The sequence below is a fragment of the Acomys minous genome (assembly GCF_964271855.1).
Source record: "Acomys minous genome assembly, chromosome: 8".
Classification (NCBI taxonomy): domain Eukaryota; kingdom Metazoa; phylum Chordata; class Mammalia; order Rodentia; family Muridae; genus Acomys; species Acomys minous.
Genome location: NC_140489.1, coordinates 20,442,688 through 20,469,786, shown reverse-complemented (window position 1 = coordinate 20,469,786; position 27,099 = coordinate 20,442,688). Strand labels below are relative to the sequence as shown.

Genomic DNA, 27,099 nt, shown 5'->3' with positions numbered 1-27,099 from the left:
TTCTAAGCTTTTGGCTAAGATCAAGTGTAAACAGCATCTTTCCACATGCTTCTTTCATCTTGGCTTTCCTAACATTAATTACCGCAGCACAGCCTTGGTCTCCTCATCCTGAACTCCATCTTTCCTTGGCTGTAGCCATATCAATAGATGCTTATCCATTACCCCTGTGAATCAGACCCTCACCCTGGCTGCTGCTTCCATGTGGGAGCCACCATCTTTCTGAGCTGTTTTCAGTAACTTTTGCTGTTCCCAGTATCTGTCTGCCCTTTGGCATGCCAGGTCATCTCTGCTTTAACTCTGAATCTAGATTTCTGTCTTTGGAGCCCTCACCTATTCTAATTTTTATACTCCTTAGGACACTATGATGTTATCCTTTAGATTTTTAAAAGATAAGTCGATATAAAGAAATATTAAAACTGGTTTTTGGACATGGCAAAAGCTGTGTAAGGTAGAGTTATGAATGGTGGGTTTAGGAAAAGCTGACTTAGACTCCTCAAACAATAGCTCAGTTGCTAGTACATGCCCCACCTATTCTGAGGCTCAGCCCTGTGCTGAGCATCCCTCCTGAAATAGATTGCCTAAGTTTGGTCCCTATGACCTGAAGTATTGAGCCTTTGGTTCTCAACCTTTGGGTGGGTATAATCACAGCACCACAGTCTTAAGAACCGAAACACTGGGGGCTGGAGAGATGGCTCAATGGTTGAGAGCACTGACTGCTCTTCCAGAGGTCCTGAGTTCAATTCCCAGCAACCACATGGTGGCTTACAACCACCTGTAATAGGATCTGATGCCCTCTTCTGGCCAGCATGTGCAGACAGAGCACTCATATACATTAAATAAATAAATAAGTAAATAAAAGAATTGAAACACCTACAGGCTACTCTTTTTTTTTTTTTTTTTGGCTTTTTGTTTGTTTTGTTATGGTAATTGAAAAGTAACTAATTACAGTAAGACCTGTGTCATTTAATGCTCATTAATTTCAAGTGATCTGATAATTTTTCACAACACTAACCTGTGATGTATACCTTATTAAAAAGGGGAAATTTTAAATACACGTCCATACTCATATGGATATTATTCATGTCTGACAACTAAAATAATGTAGAGTTTAAAAACCAAGAGTAGTGGGAAAGCTCAGTGGTTAAAGGTACAGAAACAAAACAGGCCCTGCTTCAATAAGGTGGAAAGAGATAGCTACTTCCGGAAAGCTGACCTCTTACATGCTATGGCATACACACACATGCAGATGCATGCGTGAGTGCATGAATACTTTTAAAATACGACTGATATCCATATCTTATTCATAAATGTATTGAAAATTGTTCATCAACTCCAAATTATTAAAGATATATTAATAATAAGCACACATCGCCAATCTAAATGGTTTTAGAAATCTGTTCAGGAAGACCTCATTTCTAGACACGTGATGATCTAGAGACGGCCTCCAGACAGTGCTGTTGCACTGTCCCTAAACTGATGCTACAAACCTTTCCTTCCATCTCAATCCAGTTACCATAACAGGGAGGGCATGATAGGTAAGTACAATGGGAAAGTAGAATACTTTGCCAAGCCACCCTTTTGCCTTACCTCACAGCCATTTTCTCAGGTAGCATTCATGCTTCCTTCATCCCTAAGCCACCCATCTGACACCTTACCACCCACGCACCACTCATGTTTCTGCAGAAAATGCCAAGATAATCACTTCCAGGAAATTTTCTTATGAAACTCAGGCAACTCTGGCTTCAACTCTTGAGTCTTAGCCCCATTGCCTGGCCGAGCAGGGAGAACTCATTCTCCAATCTCACCAGCAGGGTGCAGCAGGGAGAACAGTCCTGCTGTACGTCCTCAGAGGACCTAATAGATTGGGTGGTTACTACTGCTTATCTTTCATACCTGCCACCCCACCCCCGTCACACACATACATACACACACACACACACACACACACACACACACACACACACACACACAAACACGCACTTGCCCAGCCCACCCCTCCCCTGTAGCTCTGGGGGACAAACCAAAGGAATTAATACATGTGCTTACTGCATATTTGAAAAAGTAAATGTGATTATTTCATTCACATGCAGTAAGCCTTTAGAATGTGTTAATTTGAGAGCTGACAGAGATACTCAGAAGATGATGCCTCTTATGCAACCAAAGAACCCTTCAAATGTTCTCTGAAATCCTCTATCCAAGCCAAACTTGCAGGCTTTGGACTTTATACTGCCCTTTTCTGTACACATAGGTACTAGGACTAGATCCCTGGTCTGAGGAATTTGAAAAGTTCCTTAGGAAAAGTTCCCTCAGCTGTCACTCAAAAAGAACCCCTCTGCAGTTTAGTTTGCTAAAATGAATTTCAAGGGGAAAAAAAGATCATTTTAGCTTGTTTCATGTGCTCTCTTCTTACTAAATTCCCAGAGAGTTTCCTTTAAAAGTGTAATTTAAACCATGTATATTGGTGAAAGCCTTAATCCCAGCACTGAGGAGACAGAAACAGGCAGATCAAGGATTTCAAGGCCAAACTGGTCTACATAGTGAGTTGCAGGCCATCACAGGCTACACTCTGAGACTGTCTTAATATGTTATTAAAAACAATTTCTTTCAAACAATTTCTTCACTTGCTTGGTTAGAGTTACTCCTAGATATTTTATATTGCTTGTGGCTATCGTGAAGGGTGTAGTTTACCTAATTTCTTCCTCTGCACAATTGTCCTTTGTATATAGGAAGGCTACTAACTTTTGAGTTAATTTTGTATCCAGCCATTTTGCTGAAGGTGTTTATCAGCTGTAGGAGTTCTCTGGTGGAATTTTGGGGGTCACATATGTATACTATCATATCATCTGCAAATACAGATAATTTGACTTCCTCCTTTCCCATTTAGATCCCCTTGATCTCCTTTTGTTGTCTTATTGCTCTGGCTAGAACTTCAAGTACTATATTGAAGAATATGGAGAGAGTGGGCAGCTTTGCCTGGTCCCCAATTTTAGAGGAATTTCTTTGAGTATCTCTCCATTTAATTTGCCTAGACGAAGAGGCATGTCCCATGAAAGTCTTCACTTACCAGGAGATTGGGATAGATGTGAGGACATCCTATTGGGACTCTAGGTGAGAGAAGTATTGGAGAACAGGGAGATGGAAGGATCCAAAGGGTCCTAGAAACCTACAAGAAGAACATCATGATCGGCAGACCTGGGCCCAGGGGTTCTGCTCAAATTATGCACCAACCAAGGACAATACATGCAGTAAACATTGAACCCCTAGTCAGATCTAGCCAATGGACAGGACAGTTGAGTGGAGAGTGGGGACTGACTCTGACACGAACTCTGGTGCCCCACATTTGACCACTTCCCCTTGATGGGGAGGCCTGGTGGCACTCAGAGAAAGAATAAGCAGGCTACCAAGATGAGACTTGACAGCCTATGATCATATACAGGGGGAGGAGGTCCTCCTCAGTCACAGCCATAGAGGAGGGCAGTAGGGTGAAAGCGGGAGGGAGGAATGGAAGGATACAAGAGATGGGATAACAATTGAGATGTAATCTGAATAAAGTAATTAAACAAATTTTTAAAAAAGAAAAAAAACAATTTCCTTAAAAAAAAAATTGGGACCGGGCGTGGTGGTGCACGCCTTTAATGCCAGCACTCAGGAGGCAGAGGCAGGTAGATTGCTGTGAGTTTGAGGCCAGCCTGGTCTACAAAGAGAGTCCAGGACAGCCAGGGCTACACAGAGAAACCCTGTCTCGAAAAACAAAACAAAAAACAAAAAAAAAACAAAAAAAAAACAAAATTTCTTTCTTTACAGTGCAAGAAAAAAGGAAAAGATTTAGAATAGTAATTTCTTTTCCTGTTTGCATTTATTCATGTACATCTCCAGTAATAAGCCTGTACATTGCAGGAAACCTCCAGCTTAATATATATGATCATAGTTATTTTGTCAATTTTCTTGTCATTGTATTAATATATCTGCCTTTCCAAAATGAATTTGGTCATGCCGTAATGTTATCATACCGTCCTGTATCACAACCCTCTCCTCTTCTTCCAGGTTCCTGGCTAAACATTTCTCTTTCTGGAAGTTTCTGAGGGAGCAGATCTGTTTTAATCCTACCAGAAAGTTTTAAACATTAAGTTCCAGGGCTTTCTTGATGTTCCCCAGTAGGCGCTACTGAGGAAAACCGACTACAGCTTAACCTTCTAGCTTCCACTCTAAGATGCTGCTTCCTAGGCTCAAAACTACAACGAGAGGCCAAGCCTGGTGGCGCACGCCTTTAATCCCAGCACTGGGAGGCAGAGGCAGGCAGATCGCTGTGAGTTCGAGGCCAGCTTGGTCTACAAAGTGAGTCCAGGACAGCCAAGGTCATTAAACAGAGAAACCCTGTGTCAAAAAGCCAGGGAAAAAAACAAAATCAAACAGAAAACAAAAACAAAGAAATTCCTACAACTAGAAATTTCAACAAAAGCCCCCAAGTAATCAGGAAAGCTGATGCCAGAAACTCCAAAGTTAACCTGTAGAAACATTGGTTTACAACCTATTTTTGTGGAAATGTACATTTTGATAATTTTGATATGAAATCAATACTATCAAGGAACTTGGTGATACATGAAGTGTTGCATACGTTTGGCCAACAGACCAGTAACATTCTCAACTCAGGCATGAGAAATTTCTAAACCCTAATTTTTGAATTGGCCCTTGAGAATTACATTGTGACAAAATGCAATGTAGAGTTATTTTCACTCAGAAATTCTCATTGGCTAGCTGTAATTAAGTTTAAAATTAATGTTCTGTAGAAGTGATGTAAAGCATGCAATTTGTGAAAAATTGATTTAAATAGTATAATTTTGTCCTGAATTTACTTACCAAAGTATTGCAACAGGAACACAAACATGCCATATATTACTCTTTAATTAAAGTTTTGTTTTACAATATGTTCTTGCCAGTGGGACATTTCCAAATGGTTAAGTGTGATAAGAAAGCATCTTCAAACAGCGTACCATCGGAAGAAAAAGCTTCAGAGAAAGTCCTGTCCTTCATGTGGCATGAGGTGGAAAGCACACCACACAAATCCCTTCCTGGGGAGTGCTGTCCATGTGAGTCACTTGTGCTTAGTTGGGCTGGCACCCTTCTCATGGAGGGGATGCTCCCCACCACATCAAATCAGAGTGAGGGCAGAGCATTATGTCTGGCAGCTAATACTAGATCTGAAATTCTAGAAGGTCCACACTGTAAAGCAGCAGTCTGGCAATGGCGGGGGACAGGACAGACACACAGATGGACAACACAACACACGTCAGTTAAAGGTGCCAGCTTGTCCTCCACATCTCACAAAGTGAACCTAGCCTGGGCCAAGAACAGCACTCTCCCCTTTAAACCTGACTCGTTCTGACTGTAGGATGTGCCCAAACGGGATGGAAGAGGGGACCAAGTACCTAGAACTGCTCCTGCAGTGAGGACAGCTAAACTTAAGTGCCCCCTAGGTAAGTGTGGGCTGTGGATTTAGGGAAGGAACCTCTTGTTAACTAAGTTCCTTCTTTCAACCTAGAGGAAACAAAACCTCATCAAGGCTTCTCTAATGGTAATGTAAACCTGAACTTGATTGTGGGGAAAATAAATACAGGGAGAACCGCTAATAAACAAAGTAAGTTACTGACAACGGCAGACCTTGAATGTCCTGTGCGTAGTAGCCCTTAACCATCCACCCCCAAGCTCCTAAGACCTCACTCTCCATCTCCGCTCTCGGCGTGAGTATAGGTAATACTGCCTTTGTGTACTGACCAAGCCACCTTATGTGACCACCACAGCCACTTACTCTTGTCCTAGTCAACGCACATACTCATAGCCCTTCTCTTTGAAATAGTACCCATTGTTGTTTAAAATATAAAGCCACATATATAAACGTATTTTTAACAAAGTGCTTAAAACCGTCCCATGAATTGTTCTTTCTTCATTTTCAATCAATAAAATCAAATTCATTTATGCTTATTAATAATACTGAAAAAATAGTGAATCTGATTCTTTGATTTTTAAATAATGTGCCTTTATCCCCAACTTTACTAACTGACTCAGTATCATACAAATTGAGCTCTTATTTGGAAAATATAGAAGGTACAAATATATAGAACTTTTAAAAAACATTCTGAATATAAAAATGCTTTCTATATTTCAAAATAACACTTTCAGATTTTCTTTAGTTTTGGATTTGGTGAATAAACCACTTAGTTCCCCCATGGTTTTTATTCTTAAACAAAAGCTAATAATGGCTTTAAATACAGTTTTCCAAGAACCACTCACTCTGTGGATGCCCACAGAAAAGTTCAACTTCCAGATTAAAAAAAAAACAAAACCCTATTTAGTCTTAAAATGACATTATCAAAAATTAGCTTAGGATAGAAGTCCGTGCACCTTAATGATTGCCAAAGCTGCCCAGTACAGCGTCAATAAGACAGAGAACTGTCTAAAAAACACAGTCTCCAGAGTGTGTGCAAGTGCTGCAAACTGGGCAAATGCGGCCAGGGCACCGAGCCTGCCTTCGTCAGCCTGTGCTTAGCGTGCTTCTTCAGCTCTCCGTACCACACTTCCTGTTCAGGGTCTCCACATGGGACTGCTGGGGACAAAGTACGAGCTGCACTTCTTTCTTTCTTTCTTTTCTTTCTTTCTTTCTTTCTTTCTTTCTTTCTTTCTTTCTTTCTTTCTTTCTTTTCCTTTTTAAGCTGTAAACACTTCCCATGATTGGGTCCCCATAAAAAGCACGGGAGCTTAAATGAGCCTGGAGCTTTTCAGGAACTGAACGAGAACTCTGTACACAAATGTATACTGGCCCAGCGTCTGCACCAGCATCATCCTCTGTTGTCGCAGCATGCCCAGCACTCTGGGGACGTCCAGAACCTGGTGGAGAGAAACCGTGATGAAGAAAACATTCCTAGGGGAAACGAGCACTACAAAGGCTGCCTCCCTCACAGAAATCTACCTAAGAGACAGACAGACAGAGAACCCTCTGTCTACCCGAGAGCCTTTTGTGATAACCTAAGATCTGGTTTGTTTTAGCTACAAATAAAATGCCCATGCAGATTATTTCTTCAACCTAGCTGCAGCATACTGACTTGTAAATCAATTACGTGCAAGTGATACCTCACTAAGATTCAACAAAAACACAGTATGCTAGGCACTGCTAGCATCGAGGCAACACTTCCCACGACTGCTGGCCAGCACTAATGCCCACGGCTGCTGGCCAGCACTAATGCCCACGGCTGCTGGCCAGCACTAATGCCCACGGCTGCTGGCCAGCACTAATGCCCACGGCTGCTGGCCAGCACTAATGCCCACGGCTGCTGGCCAGCACAAATGCTAGAAGCGCTAAGGGTGTTAAGGGTGTTACAGAAAAAACAAAGCACTGAGCTCACACTGGAAAGACACTAGAAAAGACAAAATTAAATGGCCTTCAGTAGTATATAACATCTCAGTCTTTACTGACAGTCGGAGCTGAAACCTCTAACACAGTGCTTTTTAAAATAGCACTTAGCATCACCATAGTCCTGGAAAACATGTTCAGGGAGATACTGGGCCACTACGCCCCCCTCCTCCCCAGCCCCTAACTCTCCCCACCAGGAACATGGAGATCAGCATAACTCCTCACCTCGTTGTGTTCCAGACAGGCAATCATGATCTCTGACAAAATGACAACACCAGTTCTTCCTACGCCAGCACTGCAGTGCACCAACAGGGGAGGGTTGGGGCTTTTGGGTTCACTTGTACTGTTTGTATGACGTCGAACAGACTGGATCTCTTCAAGGTATGCTATGAAGAATTGGTCAAATACAAAAGTACTCAGGGACAGCGGCACATCAAACTAACAACCATCCTGTTCTCTCCACTGAAAGGACTGCAGACAAGGAGCACTGGACACTGGGACACCAGGGCCACCTGATGGTGACTGCAGGCAAGTCGGTGCCTCAGCCAAAACAAGGCTAAGGAGACATGTGAGTCAGCTATGGTATTCTATTAAAACTAGCCATCTCTAAAGAATGCCTTCTTGCACTGGCAAAATGGCAGTGTGGGTAAGGGCACTCACCAAGACCGATGACCTGAGTCAAATCCCTAGGAGCAACATGGTGGAAAGAAAGAACAAACAAGCCAGGCGTGGTGGCAACGCCTTTAATCCCAGCACTCGGGAGGCAGAGGCAGGCGGATCACTGTGAGTTCGAGGTCAGCCTGGTCTACAAAGTGAGTCCAGGACAGTCAAGGCTACACAGAGAAACCCTGTCTCAAAAAAACCAAAAAATTAAAAATTAAAAAAATTTAAGAAAAAGAAAGAACAAACTTCACCAAGGTACATTCTGACCTCACACATGTGATGTGGCACATTGGACACATGTGCACAGGCACACACACACACACAACTACAAATCAACCTTCTGTTAAGCCTCCTCAAACACATTATTTTAAAACAAACAAAGCTTCCATGAAACAATAGAAAGGGACTATTTTAGAAACCTAAGACAAAGGAAGCTGCCTATAAAACAAGACACTTACATAAAAATCCCTTGAGGTCTTCGGGACAGCCATGCTCAGGCCAGTCTGTGTACTGGAGATGCCAAACTGTCCTCTCCTGCCCCGTGAGAAGGTGCTTCATCTTCAAACCTGTAGTGGCATAACAGCCCGAGTCCGTGCGGAAGCGAGTTGTGATCTTAAACCTTCCATAGGTGACAGTGTTGTGCCTTGATCCAAGCCTTGGCCAATACCTACAGCTCTTCTCCCGGCCACCCTCCTGTTAAAGACAAACATAGTTCAGTGGCAGCCCGGCCTGGTGGGGCATTCGTCACACAGCCCTTACAAAGGCCGCAGTGTCACCTGCTATTTTCTCTAAAGGTCAACACTTTGAGCACTCACCTCTTCCGCTGTCACCATCGCTATAATTGCAATTCCCTGCTCCCATACCATCTGCCAAAAGTCCTGGCACGTATTTTGTAATGGTCCCTGTGTGGCAATATAATCCCATTCAATTCCACTGACAGAGACCTAAAATCAGACAAAGTTAAGAGCTTAGTGTGTGCGCGCACATGGAATATGCGTGCATAGCTGTTCATGTGTTTGTGGTAACAGTAGAAACTGACAGATTCCTGTCTTAACCTTTCCCTCATTAATACGATTGCCATTGCTGACATCTTTATAAACATATGTACCATGAGTTCATGTGACATCTCATTGACTTGCAGCATCTGCTCACTTCTCAGTTTCAGTTTTTATCTACACAATATAATAACTGCAGCCCATAGGGTTAGTGCACCTGGTGCCAGCACATCACATCACAAGTCCTCTTGTTGTGATGGCAACACCAGCATCACAGTATCCTAAATCACAGACACAATTTGCCATGATGAAGTATTAAATATGCTTGGGAAAGTATTAGCAAGTCAAAATATAAGCTAATGCCAGATCTCAATGAGAAAAGAATTATCTTCAATTTAGAATGGTCTCCATCCTCTGGAAGACCAAGTTCCCACTCACGATTTTATGGTCTCCAGTGCTAACATAACAAGGAGTTACTATAGTTAGAGCCAAGAAAGCAGGTTTAACCATGGTCTGCCAGTAACTGCTGACAGTCACTTCTGAGTGCCCTTAAATGTGAGAGCCTGTGCCAAGCCCTGCTCTACACAGCCTCCCTCTGAAGCTGCCGTCCCTCAGCACCAGCTCTGAGCCCTCTCACTGGGCTCCCTTCCGGCAGCAGCGTGTGGTTAACACGGCAGTGGTTAAATAAATGGTGGCCCCACAATTGCTGAGAGATCTAGCACTTGACCCAATCCGCTCAATTCTGAAATTTATATTCCTTCCATGACTCCTCAACTTGTAGCTAAAGATTCTGAAACTCCAGGCCAGTTAAGGAGATTTAGCAAAACCCTGTCTCAAAAATACCAAAACCAAGGCCTAAATAAATAAATAAATAAACAAATACTAGCAGCACGCACAGTTGCCATGTCTTTAGAAATCTTGGAGGTCGGACTGCTATCAAAAATGACTTGCAAGCTGAAGAAAACTGGAAAAGAAAGATGTATATCTGACTACAGACACATCTCATTCACCGTAAGGGGGCTCTCCTTTCTACCACAGAGAGTCCCAGCTAGCTGGCATGAGCTGAGTGCCCTGTGCTGCCGCCTCCTACTGTGGCAAGTGTAACATCACCCAGTTCTAGGCTGTTCTAGGGAGAGCTTCTTAAAGAACAAGTGATACTAGAAAATCACAAGAAGACAGAAAAGAACAAATGGCATCCTTATAAAAAAAAGCAAAATCCCAGGCCCAGGGCTGGCAGGCAGCTCAGCGCTCCAGTGTCTGCCCAGCACAAAGACCTGGGTTTGATTGCCAGCGCTGGGAAAAGAGAGGACACGAGAAGCAAACCAGGCGTATTCGTCACATACAGTGCACACCACTCTGTGATGGGGGAAAGGAGTGGTTCAGATTCAACAGCTCCTGTGAGGCTCAGCAAGCTCAAAAAGTCTTCAGATTCTAGATAAATGAAATGCGGCCAGTCCTGGGGACAACATGGGTGCAGAAAGGCTACCACACGGAAGAATGGGCGTGACTCCGGCTGTGTCTGGATTCTCCGGCGTATAACATAATTGTCACAATGCCTCAAAGCGGGAGGCTTTCACAATGTAGACCCCCATGTAAATCTTAGCATGCGCGTAAGTTAGCCCCAGCGCGCAGTGGCGCTGACTCTCACCTTGATATGTGATGCGTTGATGTAGCCAGTATTGTTCTCTTTGGTTGGTACCAGCTCTACTCTCGCATCATCATAGGGAAGCACATCTTGGAATCTATTTCGTTCTGCATTTTCAGGGAGCCGGGCTGTTGAGCACTCCCCATCAACTAGCCGTTTTTTAAGAATCCTTTCATATTCTGTGAAGACCATTCCTTGCTCTAGCCGCTGTTCCAGAATCTTACACTATAAAAGAGGACATGTATGGTGAGTAACAGTTATGTGTCACAGCTGTGTGTATTCTTAAAATCTTGTTTTCTGCTTTAAGGTCTAGTATTTTCAAATATGAAAAATTCTACATGAAACCAAACCAGAATTTTTTACAAATCATGAATATTAGGACAAAAGACATAATGTTAGCAGATACAGAACACAAAATCAGTTGGAAAGCTGGCCTTGGGCAGTTTGCTAACTTGAGGTCTAAACTTGAGGTCAGCTTTGTGATCCATAAGAAACAGAATTCAGCCAGCGTGGTGGCGCACACCTTTAATCCCAGCACTCAGGAGGCAGAGGCAGGCGGATCGTTGTGAGTTCGAGGCCAGCCTAGTCTACAGAGTGAGTCCAGGACAGCCAAGGCTATACAGAGAAACCCTGTCTCAAAAACTCAAGAAAGAAAAAAAAAAAAAAACAGAATTCTCCTGGAATAAGATAGTCAGGTCTAGAAGCCGCATGCAAGTGCTCCCACTTAAAACAAATGTACAGAAGATGCTGAAAGCAGCAGCAAGCCCTGGTAGCCACCCTCAGCTGCAGCCGCAAGGAAATGAGCACCTGTCCTAATGGAAAACAATAAAAAAATCTCACAAAGAATTTTGAGAATTCCGTGTTAAATTCTAACTTAGAAACAAGATGATGAATAGTGAATTGTCTGCTTTCTTTTCTATGTGTCCTTACACACAGGTTCTTACTTTGAGGAAATAAAACAATCAAGAACTTTCAGAAGCAAAAAAAACCTTATCAACATTGGAGCCTGAAATTATTTAAGACATTGAAGCCACACACCCTCTGCAGCTGTGACCCAGATAGTAACATTCCATAACATTCATTTATGACTATCAAATCACCTCAGAAAGAAAATTCACCGAAACCGCACGAGGGCACTTTGGAGGAGGCTGGGCACTCCTCCACTCACTCACCCTCTCGTCATTCGTCGCTCTGGTGGACACTTCCTTTCCTTCATCAGGCAGGGGTAGTCGGGACAGGGAGAGGCCATTGAGAGCAGCCAGCTTGAGGGGACCAATTTTTTTTGCGTCTGCTCGAGTCTTTTTCATTCCCTGTAAGGAAAGATTTACACACACATAGAAAATGTACTCGGACACAACCCTTTGCAAAGAAATGTCAACAGGCTAAAGAGGAGACAGAAGCAGAGCTCTCCCTGTTAGCACCCAAGGAGAGACTCCACTCCTTCCCACAGGGCTGCCCGGCAAGCTGTAGGGAGAAGACATTCCTTTCAAGGCCAGAGCTCTGATAAGGCCTCAGATAGAAGGCGTTGACTCCAGTTGGTTACAGGGCTCTGTCGCAATGAAAGGTGAGGCTGTAGGAGGCCGCATTCTTACAGAACCACCCAACTTCCAATCGTGACAGCAAAACTCAGCTCTAGTCCACACAAAATGGGCAAAAACAGTATCAGTGGGTTGCAGTAGCCTTTTCTTCTCTTGTTTTGAGACAGGGTCTCACTATGTATAGCCTGGGCTGGCCTGCCTGGTCTCAAACTCACAGACATCCATGCACGGGGCTCTGCCTCCTGAGTGCTGGGATAAAATGCACACCACCACCATGCCCGGCAGCCTTCACTATTTCACATATTCACTCTACATTCTTGAAGAACCATGTGCCTCGAGCCTCTAAGAACGACCACATTTCTACACCTCTGAAATCTCTCTCAGGAAGGCAGAGTGGAGGGAGAGCATCTGTGGAGCACTGGCCTGTGAAAACAGGCGTTCCCCCAAGTTCTCGGGGCCTCACGACTTCCCTCGCTGTGGCAGGTAAACCCGAGAACTGGTCTCCTTGGACACTCTGAGATTTATAGAGTATTCTTGGTTCTTGTAAAGAAACCAGCTTACTCTAGCTCTATCAGCCTAAAGATGCCATGATCCCCAGGATCAAACTACAGATAGAAAAGAAAAGACATTTTGGTGAGTCAGATGCTGTAAGATTACCGATATTGGAGAATGTGCGTGTGCTGCTATGGCATGTGTCAGAGGCTAGATACGGCATCCATTCTCTCCTCTACCGTCCTCTGCCTCACTCCTTGTGACAAGGTCTTTCTCACAGAACCCAGTCTGACTACCCAGAAACCTACTGGGATCTACCTAGTTCCACCGCACAATGCTGGCATTACAGGCGGGGCTAGCTTTCACATGGGTGCTAGGGGTTTGAACTCAGGTCCCCTTGGCTGCCCAGAAAGCAGTCTGACCCAATGAGCCATCTCTCCAGCCCCTTGGATATTTTGTAACATCATAGTTCATCTTGCCTGTGAGCTTCCCACATAATGCAATTCAGACTTAAGAGTGGTCAGAGTCCTGGGTTAAAGCCCAAATAAAATTAACTAACATGATCACATAAGTCACCATTACCATGCAAGCCTCACCTACACAGAAAAACAGAAAGGGAGAGAGCGGGAAAGGCGGGCACAACACAGACTGCACGAAGACTAACACTTCCCGAATCAGCTGTGCAGAAAACAGTGGTGTGCTGCAGTGTTTAGCAACCGGCTTCCAAGGAAAGGCTCCCTTCATTGGCCAGTTTCTAGGGCACAGCCACTCCTCACAGCCACTTCTCAACTGCCCGAGAATGTCATAGGGCTCGCAAGATCCCTAAAACCTCACAGATCCTGCTAGCTTGTCTTAGCTGACTCTGGTGCACCTGTGCCTGAAATCCAAACACCCCACACTGATAAACCGGAAGAGGGTGTGGTTCAGGACCAGCTGTGGTTATCCCTTACCAGGCTCATGGTTTCCAGTGCAAAATCTGCAGGGCTTCCTAGGTGAGAACCACACTGCATGGGCACAAAGGATGCATCGAAGAGCCAGTCTTTATGTAGATGTGTGAGCACCCAAACCAGTCTGCCTTAGTGATAACAATCTAGTCCCTGGAGGTGGAGGCCATGGGTGGAGAACTCCGCACTGCTCCCTCTTGTCTATCGCTTACTCACTGCACTTCCTTAACTTGACCTCGCGTTAGTGTTCTGTCGGTTGAGCAGTGACATGGTTGGGTAATGCCACCATGAAGGGGGCAGAGGCTTCAGCAGTGGTGGGAGGGGTGACCTCTTCCACCCTTGGGAAGCTGGTTGGGAACTAAACTTGTGAGGCAGCATCACAGACACAAGTTAATACTAACTAAGCATTGTTGATGTTTTGCAGGGTTCTTTTTAGGCTCCCGAGAACTCTCGGAGGTCTTCTCACTTGCAAATGGGAAAACTGGATCATGGAGACTATGTAGTTGGCACAAGATCACCAGCTGCCTCCATTATAAAGGAACTGGCATCAAAACAATATAAACAAAACTTTGTTTAAAAATAGTGACACTGAAGGTGGATTTCCGTGTTTAAGCACAGTGGGACTTGAACTGACAAATGGACAGAAAAGAGATGACTGTCCTGGGTTTATGGAGATGGAAGCCAAGGTAGGATGTGTGAAGGGCCCTGTCCACTGATGGGCTATGCACTACACAGCAGGGCCTATAGTCAGCTGCAGGCTGTTGACTGGTTCCTCTGGACCACAGCCTCCAAGCACATGGTCCAATAGGTAAAATACCTGTGCAAAAGAGATGGTCCAATTACATAACTTTACTAAAAAGTGTAAAAGATGAGAGAGAAAATTTATATTTCAAGAGAGGCAACTTGATCAAAGCCCTCAGTGTAAGCTGAGCCTGCCAGACCCTGTTCAAAATATACTAAACTTCTCTCACCGAGACTCACTGTTGAACAATTATAGAGATAATGGCAAGCTGGTTACCTTGAGGAGGTCAGGGGGTTGGAGGGGTTTGGTCTCTTCACATCTTGGGAAATTAAAGGGGATTCTTCTCAGCAAGTGTCATTGGAAGAACTTGTGTTCCTCATAAAAACAGTGGTCAGTTCTTACTGCAGTGTCAAGGAAAGCCCCATGCCCCTGGCTTGGGGACTCAGGTAGTGACTGTGGAAAGCCTCAGACTGTATCTGCCCTAATGCTTCTCAGCATTACTTAATATTTACCAGTTATTTAGTATTTATGAGTCAGCTTCTTTATCTGTGAAATAGGCTATAACACTGGGTTCGTTATAAGCTGGGCACAGCAAAGATGAAATCTTGGCACATGGTGAATGTTCTGAAAAAGACAGCTACAGAAAACAGCACCTCCACCACAGTCCACTAGAGCACTGGCCTTTGCACACTCAGGAAAAAAATAAAGCTCAACTTAAAATTCCATCCTTTAGCTAATTAAAATAACTCTTAAATCTGTGCCCTCTCTTCAACTGTTTTTCCTATATGTACTGGTCTTTCATAAGCATTCTGACCCTGTGAGTCCAGCCTACCAGGTGGCCTTGGTCTCTTCGCGGCCCTCACACACTACTCCAGAAGAACACATACGAGAGTTCCTCAGGCCTTGGGTGCAGCCTAACAAGAGACAGGGCGGGAGAACTTTGGTTGACAGGACACAGTGGCCGAATGAATGCACGCATCACTCTGACTTGGTTCTGGTGCCGGGCATGCGACAAGGTGATGGCCATTCAGAGCTGCGTGCCTGAGCAGTGCAGTATGGTGACTATGCGTGGACACACTTACAAACAGATCCACAGAGGCTTAGCTGAAGGTGGAGGACTCAGAAAAAATTCAGTGCAGAGTAGCCAGACTTCAGCAGGCAACTGCTACTCAGTGCGATACAACACAGAGCACTGTGGCTATAGAGATAAGTAAGTGGAAAACTCCAGGTCAGTCACTCACTGGTTGCATGACCTTGGAAACGTTATTTAATATTTACAATCAGCTTCTTTATCTGTGAAATAGGCTATAACAATGGTTTCATTATAAGCTGGGCACAGCAAAGAAGAAATCTTGGCACATGGTAAATGTTCTGAAAAAGACAGCTACAGAAAATAGCACTCGCTAGTCTCCTGCATTTTGTTTTAAATGCGTAGGAAATGTGTCCCTGTAAGGAGAGCCACCATGTCTACATGGGCTTTCTTGAGTGGCCCGCTCACTCACTCATCCCCTTAAAGAGACTGACTCTCCTGAGTCCACAGTCACTCCCAGCCCAGAGAGGGCACGGCCAAGATAGCTGGATCCAGCCTCAAACTTTGACAGCTAGATAAAGGCCAGACTTAGGGATACAGCCTCAGATGCCTCTCAAGACATCCCTTGAAAAGTCTGAACAAATGCAGTTCTGGGGTGCCTTGTTGCCCCACAGGACTTTAAAGGGTGCTTAGCAAAGCGGTCTTGGCTGGAGTAACGAAATGTCCCCCTCTTCCTCAGCACATTACTAAGATGGCTCGGAGACTCCTCCCATCCCCTCCCTTAGGCCTGATGGCACCCAACTTACCTCTGGCAGAACCACGACCACCCTCATCAGCACACAGTGTTTCCACATAAACATGCCCCATATGAGGCAAAAATCAGAGCTGGGACAGGAACTGACAGTTAAGAGAAAAGGCAAAAAACCGACAACCATTGGTACTGAGGGAAGAGGAGACAGAGTAATCAGAAGTTGAAAACACAGAGTAAGAGGCCTGCCCTCCATGTCTGAGGCACCTCTGCTCCCAGGCAAGCTTACCCCTAGTGGTGGGAGTCCTTCCACAGTGTTCTTCTTCCCAGACAGGAGATCTGACACTGGCCTTTTCTTGAGAGAGTCCCTCCTAACTCGGTATCTCCCTGACGTTGTGAGGTCAGACTCGGACATGGAAGGGGTCAGCAGCCCATCTCTTCGGGGCCGGTGGGTTTCTACAAGCAGGTGGACAGGGCTGATGTCCTTTGTCCTCTTCTCGGGCTCTGTAAGGTGGGACTTGGGCTCAAGAATATGCAGAGGGCCAGGGAGTGGAGTCCCTGAAGCACAGGGGTAGTTTAGCTGTTGCTCCTGGGAGTAAGTGGCAGTCAGGCGGGGCTCGGACGCAGCCGAGACAGCGCGTGCTCTGCCGCCATCCTCTAGGTCCTCTTCCTCCTCACTGCTGTGTATCAGCATGGTGGCATCAGAAAGGGACTTCTTGTGGCTGAATCTGCCGCTCTCCTGCTCTTCCGTCTCCTCATGCTTCGTTCGCTCAGAGAAGACGCTGGACTGCGAGCCTGCTGAGAAAGTCCGTGGCGCCACATCTGCCGCTGAGGCCGACATGGTCCTCTCCTTGAGCCTCAGGCCTTCGAAACCATGTGTGAGCCCTGCAATTTCAATACTGTTCCTCTTCTGTAGGTGGGCGTGCCGAGCCGCTGTGAGGGGCTCGCTGACCTCCTGCAGAGAGTGTGCCACTGGCAAGCTGTCCTCTTGGAAGGTCTGCACCGAGTGATGGACTCGCCTGGTGATGAGATCCGGATTGCTGCTGCTGATGTAGAGGTGGCGGGACAGGTCTGGGGTGCTGTTGGCAGGCCTTGGGTAAGGGTATGGCGGAGGTGGCCGGTATACCTGTGTTCTCATAATGTTTGGAGCTGGGTAGTCCTGGGCCTGGAGCTGCACATTCGTCAGCTCAGGGACACTGACGGCGCCCACCACAGGTCGCCTCTCAGCAGGGTAGGGATATGGAGACTGGCTGTGGAAACTGTAGTTTAAGTTAAACGGGTAGTGGGCAGACTGGGGTGAGGTGAGGGGTGCGTGCTCCCGAATCTCAGGCTGGCTGTAGACCAGGGCGTCAGGCCGGCTGTATGCGTAAGAGCTGCCAATGTTGAGGTTCCTCAGCGAGTGGCTGTGCCTGTCCGCGTGCACCATGCCTCTGTTGAGCTGCTTCATCACAGTCTCATAGTCGGGGGTCGGGCGGTAAGATGGGGGGATCAGGGCACTGTGCCGGTGCGATGGGATGTAGTCGGGTCTCATGACGTCACTGCCAGTAATGCTCGGGTTGGAAGACATAGGGGAGGGCTGCAAGTAGGGCTGAGGGGTATTTAAGGAGTTCGTACTGTGTGCACTGTAGACGCTGCCGTTGCGGATGCGACCATTGAGGTCAATTTGAGTTCTGTCCAAACTTGTCTGGGAGTGACAATAGAATCCATTCTTGTTGGGCACAAAGATGCTATCTGAGGAGGGAAAGGGTTTTAAAAAGATTTTGAAAACATATTAGGTTGGACCCATCACTCCAGCAAAATACTGAAATACTCCCTGAAAGAGCCTGAAAACTTTCTTTCTAAAATGGCATCTTCGGCCACACTGTTGACCTGGGAGCTTGAGCTTCCTCGACTACAGGGTAGGTCTGTCTGCTTAAGGCAAGGTAGCTAGGATCTGGCCAAGGCTAAGTCCAAGACTGAACCAGGAACTCTGGAGCACTGTGATTCAAGGAAGCGATACTGTTGAAAGCACAGAGCCACTGCGGGTAGGGGTGCAACCCTGAGGTGCTGAGCTAGGGGGAATACCAACTCTCTGTAAACACTAACTGGATCTTAGGTTGTTTGCACAGACAAACAACCTTAATGAAGAAAATTCCACTATAGAAGGCACCAGTACAGCAGGTACAGAGCTTCCCTGTGCAAAAGGAGGGTCACCGGTAGTTGTAATCCCACCAAAGACCCAAGCCAAGAAGAACCAGGCAAGATGCCTGTAGCTGCTCCACACCAAGGCTCCAGTTGAGCAAGACATGGAGCCAGGGATGCAGGCTCAGGCTAAGATTCGCTGGCATTGGTAAGCCTGTCCAGGCTAGAACAGGCCATCTTTCTTCAGCCTACAGCTCACCTGAATTGCCTGATGAGCGCTACTTCCAACGCTTAAAAATAACCTCAACTGCTAAGTCCTGCAGAAGGTACTATCTGTGTAGGTCAAAGCTTGAGGCAGTATCATGTGTGATTATCTGCCAAGCACACTGCACTGTGACGTGCGCACAGCTTGGAGGGGGCCGCTCTCGTGGCCTCTCCACTCCTCCTGCCACAGCCCGCTGCCTCATCCCATGTTTCTCCATCTGTAGAGCCGCTCCTAAACCTCTAGATTCCTTTTTCATCACAGATCCTTCACCCGGGGTTGTCTAGACCAGTGTGACACCTGCCCAGCTTGTGTCCCTGCCTCCAGGCTCTCTAAAAGCACATAAGACTGTACTTCTTCAGCCCTTGGTGCCAAGCACATATGTGTGACTGGTGACAGGAAGGAGAAAGTGACCAGGAAGTTAAAAGCCAGTTTCTGAGGACTTCCTCCTCCCACTCATTTCCCTAGTGCCCGACCTACAATATTACAACAGAAAAGGGTCCTCGAGGCTGAGCCCCTGATACAGTTGCCATGGAACGGAGCCCGCCTGACAGGACACAATGGACAGGGACTCTGGTCAAGAAGTGAGTCCACAGAGCTTTAAATGTTAGCACAGCAGAGTCGGCCCATCCTGGCTGAATAGCACGTGGGCTCCGGGGCAGCTGGGATAAGGGTGTGCGTGCGGCAGAACGGAGAGGCAAAGCCAGATGCTAGAGAGAAGCAAACAGTAGGAGGCTAAGGACATGCTGAGGAGTACGTACGCAGGCACATGATGGAGGTTAGTGGGAGGCTGTGTCGGGTGACTTGGGGAGTGTGAAGGCAGAAGATAGCGCTCCCTGGATGCAAGTGCTAGGAGGAGAAACAAAAGGATAAAGACTTCTGTGGGAATAAGAATGGGGGGGTGGGGGTGGGGGGGGTGAGGCAGGGATATGGCAAAGATAATGTGCTTTGTTACAGGCCGTGGATATTTAACTGACTGGGTGAAACTGCATGCAGCTTGGAATGCACATCACCAGGAGAGTGACTTCATCACAAAGAAGGACCATCAAAACAGCGAAGTGATGAGGACAGGGTGGGGAGAGGGAAACTGAGTCTCTGCTATAGCCACTCTGTGTGAAGGAGCTGCTGCGGAAGCTGCCAAGGGGAAAGAAAAGGCCACAGGCAGGCCTTTGTGACACCACCTAGTGCTGGCAGGAAGGTGATCGAACCCGCTGAAGGGAGTCAGTGGGGACTAACACACAGAGCACAGAGACATCACTCTCAGACAGAGTGTAGGGAAGAGGGAGAAGATAAAACAACCCAAACTATTGTGCGAAGAGAGAGCTGAGAAAAAAAGAGCAGGGTCGTCACCGACGGAAGCGGGAGACCGAGCAGCATGGAGACAGGAGGCAGGGCCTTGTCCCCAAAGTTGGAAGGCTGTGGTGCAAGTACAGAGGGGCGTGTGCAAAAACGAGAGGCCAGCAGTGACACAGTCCCACGGGACAACGAAACCCCCACCAGAGCGCTGCTCCCGTCTGGCCTTCCTAACTGTGGGGACATCCTCAACTTTGCATAGACAGGCCCCAACTAGAAGCACAGTCAACACTTTTGTCCCTTCAGATTCCAGGCCCTACATGATGGGCAATGGACCCCACTTCCCAACAGCCCCTTCTCCTGTGCCTCAGCATCAGCGGCCAGAGCAGCAGACCCAGTCATAGGCCTGCCCGGAACTGGACAGCCACCTCACCAGATCCAGAAAGCTCTTTAAGTGCCCCCAACATGGCGAACAGCATGCCAATGCACACTCTCTGAGCAAAATAACTGTCATCAAAGCAAGAGCAAGGCCTTATTTCTACACTTAGACCTGCATCCACCTCTCTGGCCTTCTGTACATTTAGGTACAGTTTACCGACAAATGTTACATAGATGGTCAAGATTCAGCTTAGGGGCACTGCCGTGCACCCACAACTGCCGTAGCAGTAACAAGGGTTTCTACCATTACAGTTGGACACCTCAGGCAGGGAACAAACAAAAATGAGTCTGGATGTGTGTGTGTGTGTGTGTGTGTGTGTGTGTGTGTGTGTGTGTGTGTGTTAAGATTTATTATGTATATAGTGTTCCGCCTGCACACCAGAAGAGGGCACCACATCTCATTAAAGATGGCTGTGGGACACCATGTGGGTGCTGGGAATTGAACTCAGGACCTCTGGAAGAGCACATAGTCCTCTTAACCTCTGAGCCATCTCTCCAGCCCCCTGGGTATCTTTTGTAACCAAAAATAAAGCAGTATTTTCCATTGCCTGGTGCGGTGGCACATGCTTCTAATCCCATCACTTGGGAGACGAAGACTGGGGAATCACAAACTTAAGGGAAGCCTGGCCTAAATAAGACTGTTAGAGAGGGTTATGAGACTTAGGAGCCATCTTAGGGAGCTGGCACCGGCTACCCTGGGATCATCTGAGCAACACACATTCAAGAAAGAACTTGAATGAAGTGGCTTCTTCTGTGACTCCAGGATGGCTGTAATCAGGACAACAATTTGGGGGCACAACTGCAATAAGAAACCATCCAGACCCCAGAGCTCTAGGTCCTTGAAGAGCTATTCATAGTAACAACTGTGCAGGGCTTTGCAGACTCGGCGTACTTTACCTTGGGAAGAAGCAAATGGCTCTGTATAATGTCCATTATAATGCAGCTGGGGTGGGGGAGGCATCGCATAGGGCTGGGGTTTAGGCTAAGAAAGGGAAAGTTGGACATAGAGTTAAAACACATTGCCCATGTGAAAAAGGTAAAGTCATTCTTTGCTGGACTCTTTCTCCTCACTAAAAGAACTTCTATAGGAGGTAACTGTACTGTAAATGGACAGTAACCATGAAGACTAAGGAGGTCTTAACGTATCTGTCATTTCCAGTGTCTCCCACATGGCAAAGCCAAGCCCTTTGCAGTGACACCATGGATACTAGACAGCACATAAAAGTCTGCATCCATAAAGTTATGAACAAGAAGGAATGGATACAAACCTCCTCGTCTAAACTCATGAACAGAAAAGGGTCTTATGTACTACATTCAGCCCTGTAAGACAAAGTCATCGAGTAATGAAATACCCACTCAGGATTTCTTACTAACCAGTTAAAAATCGTAATATTTGGTTATAGTTGGTACTTAAACATGTATAATAAATATTAGGTTGAGCTTATGGAAGTCACTATTTCTTTGTATAAAAATCACCAAAACAGCAACATACACACTGCTTTAGTTAAAGACAGTGACGTCACTAAGAGAGAAGAGGTGACCGTGGTCCTTCTCTTACCAGAGACATCCTGGAAGATGAGCCCCTCCTGACTGAGTTCAATGTGGCAGTCTGAGCTTGCCTGTGGGAGAAGACAACTGTGAGGCCAGCGCACACAATTCCTAGTCTACAGCGATAAACCAGGTTTAGGAAGGAAGCCAGTGAGGTGGCTCACACCTGTAATTCCAGCATACGAGAGGCTACGTGTGCTGGAGTTTGAGGCCAGCCTGCACGAGATCTGCATTACAGGCGAGGCAGGATACAGACAGCGTGACACTGTGACAAAACAACAATAACAAAAAGATACACAAGCAGGTATATTCTAAGGCAAATGACAAAAGGACAAACGTGATAAATGACAGAAAAGAGATTTGTTGCTTCCTGTGTAGGACTTCACGGCCTTCCCAGAACAAAGCAAGCCAACACTTCTCCTTGTTTGTACACACACACACACACACACACACACTTCTCTTATTTTACATTTGTTTTATTTAATAAGTGCGAGAGGGTATGGCATGAACATGTGCATTAGATTCTTACTAACGTTGATAATGTCCACAATTTTATCAAGACTTTTTAAAAGTTACCATCTACTCCTGGCTCAAGAGCTTGTGTGATGCATAACTGGTGACTAACACATTCTCTGACAGTGGCTAGTTCTCTATGGACCATTACTAAAGCTCCGACATCACAAAGCAAACAAGACAAAATCGCCGACTCAGCAAATATGCCAGAACCAAGCCTGTTTTCCTGAACTAGCATTATCTTAGCACTCTGACAACGGCATCTGTATTACACTCTGAACGGTAGCTTATTTTTATGAGACCCTTAAAATGAAATGAAAACTCCTGGACGTCAGGATCTTCACATCAGGTGATTGCTATGCCAAATTCTTCACACAACATCCTGTCCCACACCTGGGAAGTGCTCAGGTTGCTGGAGAGTAATGCGCGTCTCTTTGCTTTTTCCGGCAATGAACTTCAGGGATTTTTTGTGCAGTTGTGTCTATTTTCCAAAAGACACTTCTATCTTTCCAATATCATGCAAGTAGTCAAACCTGCAGGTGTATGTGGGTCTTTTTGAGTCTGCTCGAGAAATATACATAAGACACTGGTTTTTGTTACTTTGAAACTTTGATCAGGGGCACCAGCCATGGTTAGGCCTAAAGAACTTTGTGTTCAGTCTATCACTGGCTTACCATCTAGATGAACTGAGCTTTTCAAAATACCAAAGCTGGGTGTGGCAGTGCACACCTTTCGTCCTAGCACTTGGGAGGCAGAGGCAGACATTTCTGAGTGTGAGGTTAGCCTGGTGTTCAGAGCTATCGCCAGGACAGCCAGGGCTAGAGACCCTGTCTCAAAACAGTGCTCTCCCCCGCCCTTGCCCCCCCCACCCCCTGCAAAAAAAAAAAGCAGCATAAACACAAAGTGGAAAAGAAGCTACTAATAGAATGCCTAACAACATCTGCACAGCTGGCCAGCTCGGCCAGAACACATCTCTTCAGTGTGAAATACAGAGGCCAAGGATGCAGGCCTCACCAGCAGAGGCGGCCATTCTTACCCACTGGCATCTTGCTGGCAGCATCCAGTGGGAAGGGAAAAGCCGAAGCCATTTCTGCTGAAAACAAAACAAAAGAGCCCCACCTGCCTAACAGTCTGACCTAGGCAACCTTTCTAACAGTCTGTCTTCTTTTCTCATTGTTTTTCTCAGTGCAGCTCGAGGAGAGGCAAGCCATCAATGTCCCACACAAAGGAAAATGACTGTGGCTCTGCTTCCTAAACTCTTGGGATGCTTTCTGTGCTAGCCAGTAATGCTGAGAATCGAGGCAGCTAAAACTCCTTAGATCAGCAGCTGGAATGTGCACACCGGAGAAGATAATAAAGCGGCTCTCAGCTCAAGTGAAGTGCGTGATACCGTGTGGTGACACTGTGCTAAGGGCGAGTGCGGTTATCTCAATCTGAACGACACCATCAGGGAGGTCCAGTCATTATCACAGTTTTACAAGTGAGGAAAGTGATACTTAGATGAAGTAGATCACAGCTAGTCACATGGCAAAGAAGTGGCAGAACCAGCATTTGAACAGGCAGGTCTGTTAGATGCCCAAGTGGAGTCCCTGAACAATCATTTTCTGACTATGTCCCTAATCTCAACTAAATTAAAAGTTCCATGGAAGAGGGCAAACCTCTCTAACAGTCTGCCTCTTTTTCCACTGTCTTCTAAGTGCACATAAGCAGCCCTCAATGTGTGTCAACCACATGAATGGCACAGTGAGGAGAGATGGAAGTCAATGTTCAGTGAACATTTCCCAGGCAGGTGAGCTGTCTCCATGGGTAAAAGCACATGTGTGTAAGCCTAACAGCCTGAGATTGATTCCTGGATCCTACAAGGTGCTAAGAGAGAACCAACTTCCAAACGCACTCACACACTCATACATAACACACACACACACACACACACACACACACACACAGACACACACACACACACACACACACTACATTAATCTATTAACTTAAAACTATAAGCGTTGTCTCATTTGCTCTGTGAGCTGCTTCTTTTCAGCCAGCCATTGGTTTATTCACAGCTAGCAAAGGGCAGGCTTTGATCACGTGTTAGGATGGTGGAAACACCTCAGGATGTTGTCTCTCAATGACTTTCCTCCTGTGCTGTCCTTAATAAAATGGTAAGAGACAGAAGCTACCCATGTTTTAGGGCAGACCGAGGTACCTATCCAGGCTGCTACTAGGTCACTGACCTGGCTCTGGACCCCGCCCCAACTTGCCACTGTGGACAAGCAGAGATGCAGCCAGACAACAGGAAATGCTGGAGTTAGGGACTGGCCTCACTGGGGCTCATAGTGATCTTCATCTACCCAAGCACCACTCCAATCCTAGGAGTGTCCCTGTCCCCAAGCCTTAGTGGGGAGGGCGGGAGACCCACTCCACTGTGGGGACCTATGACAACCCTTATTATCTGCTACTTTTCTCTGCCCTGCCTCTTCCAGGGACTCGAAGGCTCCAGTGAGTCCTCTTCACTCCTCGGAGGCCCGGAAACCAGAAGGGAAGGAGGCGCTACATCTCCCAGTCACAAAGAAAAGGAGAGGGGGGAATCCCTTTCCTTAAAAAAACAAAAACAAAAACAAAAACAACTTCAAGGATCACAACGGCGAAAGGTGCTTGTGCCAGGCAGGCAGTGGTGGCGCACACCTTTAATTCCAGCTCTTGGGAGGCAGAGGCAGGTGGATCGCTGTGAGTTCAAGTCCAGCCTGGTCTACAAAGTGAGTCCAGGACAGCCAGGACTACACAGAGAAACCCTGTCTCAAAAAACAAAACAAACAAACAACAACAAAAAAAACCCTGCTTGTGCCAAGCTTAACAAATTCAGTCCAATCCCTGGAGCCCACACGGTGGAGAAAATGACTTCCAAGTTGTCCTCAGCCTTCTCCATGAGGCCCTAACACATGCAAACTAGATAAATCAATAAAATTTAACTCTCTTCATTTCCAAATTTCCATAGCAGGAGATACTCACAGGTCACACTGGTTTAGTCTGTAAAATTTGTGCCGCGCAACGCATAGCCTCCACACGTACTTTGCGGTTTCCATGTCTTCCTGGTGAATGAAAGACACACAGAGTAGCAGAGAAGCAGACGGAGAAGAAAACGCTCCTAAAGCAGAACCGCCCGAGATGTAACCTGTGACCTGTCACGTCTACACCATCTCCCACCCACCGTGACGCTCTCTTTTCCTAAGCCTGCACGAAACTTCTGAACGCTGTGAGAACTTAATTGTGAAAACAAAATGATCAGTTTCTAAGTGATCTGGAATCTTAAAACACATGCAGCTTGAAGATGTCATGTTTGTATCCAATATCAACTTTTATCCCCGAGAAATAATACTTGAAGATTTTCCAAACAAAATGTTTGTTTCGGCGTCTTAACACAAGCTTCGCTAAGGCAGCAAAAGCCTGTAATAGTCACGGAGCTCTGCCCAGCTGGTCACCAGCAATGGGACCAAGCAGGGCCAGGCTTACTTTCCCCTCCGCCTCCTCTCTTTATGCTTAATTCAAAAGTCAGTTGGGTCAGACAGGCGTGGTGGAGCACGCCTTTAATCCCAGCAGTCCTGCAGGCAGAGGGAGGCGGATCTGAGTTCAAAGTGAGTCTAAGACAGCCAAGTCTACACAAAGAAATCCTGTCTCGGGGGGAAAAAAATGTCACTTGGATTGAAGATGATGGCTACAAAGACTCATTTACTCAACAATATTTAACAAATGACCCCTTTTTGCCAAGTGCCATTTTGTAACATTTAAAACATAAAATTTTATATCCTATAGAATTATGAAGTAAGTTGGGGAGTAAGCACTTGGGAGGCAGAGGCAGGTGGATCTCTGTGAGTTCGAGGCCAGCCTGGTCTACAAAGAAGTCCAGGACAGCCAAGGCTACACAGAGACCCTGTCTTGAAAAACCAAAAAAAAAAAAAAAAAAAGAATTACGAAGTACTGTTAGTGCCACACTCCCCACCCCACATATACAAAAGGGAACTCAGACATGCTAACTTTCTAACTTATGTGAGAGGCATCCCATGGTTCTTTGTGCTCACTCACAGTTTGAAACTGGATGGTCTCTTCTTTATTTGCCAGCTCTAATGCAAAAAAGGACTTGTTGTGCGACATGTTGGCAATGTCGTGCCACCTAAGGAAAACAGAGAATGCTGAGTGAGCATTTTACACTGGGAGAGGCCGTGCATCGTTTTTGCTTAAGCTTAGTATGTGAGTTAATAGTTTATTTCATAGATAGATAGATAGACAGATAGATAGATAGATAGATAGATAGATAGAGTATAGCCAAGTTTATACAGGAAAGTAACTAATACACCTAACTTGCTTGACTGGCATAATAACCAAAGATCCTTATGTTAGCTTGTTGCTCATGCCTCAACTACTATTGAACAAACATTCTAAAGGGCACCTACAATCAACATGATAATAATTGTACCAGACCCTAGTGACACTAAAATCAGTATGGTGATGGTCCCGGAAGGGACACTTGGGAGGGTGGGAGAGCACCAGGCCACCAAAAGCAACCACACTGGTTAACAGTGAAGGCAAACAGGAAGAAGAAGTAAAGAGGGGAGAGGCAGAGGCGCACTCTGAAAAGCCATGGGGTTGAAGAGAACACTAACTGTTCAGAAACCAAGAGATGAGTTACTGGGTGTTGTCAGTAGGACATAGGTTTGCTTTTTATTCCCT

At 46.1% G+C, this 27,099-nt stretch overlaps 1 protein-coding gene across 3 annotated transcripts in view; it reads right to left on the bottom strand.

The window, feature by feature from the left end:
• Nucleotides 1-4,884: 4,884 nt before the first annotated feature.
• PTPN21 (protein tyrosine phosphatase non-receptor type 21) overlaps nt 4,885-27,099 on the bottom strand; it is a 66,487-nt gene continuing 44,272 nt past the window's right edge. For all 3 annotated transcript variants that reach the window (XM_084793340.1, XM_084793338.1, XM_084793339.1), the window contains exons 9-19: nt 26,455-26,542; nt 25,384-25,463; nt 21,875-21,935; nt 21,214-21,298; nt 16,492-17,933; nt 11,881-12,018; nt 10,712-10,933; nt 8,884-9,012; nt 8,527-8,761; nt 7,631-7,791; nt 4,885-6,882 (exon numbers count right to left, since the gene is read on the bottom strand). In XM_084793340.1, the coding sequence (XP_084649466.1) occupies nt 6,754-6,882; nt 7,631-7,791; nt 8,527-8,761; nt 8,884-9,012; nt 10,712-10,933; nt 11,881-12,018; nt 16,492-17,933; nt 21,214-21,298; nt 21,875-21,935; nt 25,384-25,463; nt 26,455-26,542 (2,770 nt within the window). In that variant the 3' untranslated portion in view covers nt 4,885-6,753. The remainder of the gene's footprint in view (nt 6,883-7,630; nt 7,792-8,526; nt 8,762-8,883; nt 9,013-10,711; nt 10,934-11,880; nt 12,019-16,491; nt 17,934-21,213; nt 21,299-21,874; nt 21,936-25,383; nt 25,464-26,454; nt 26,543-27,099) is intronic.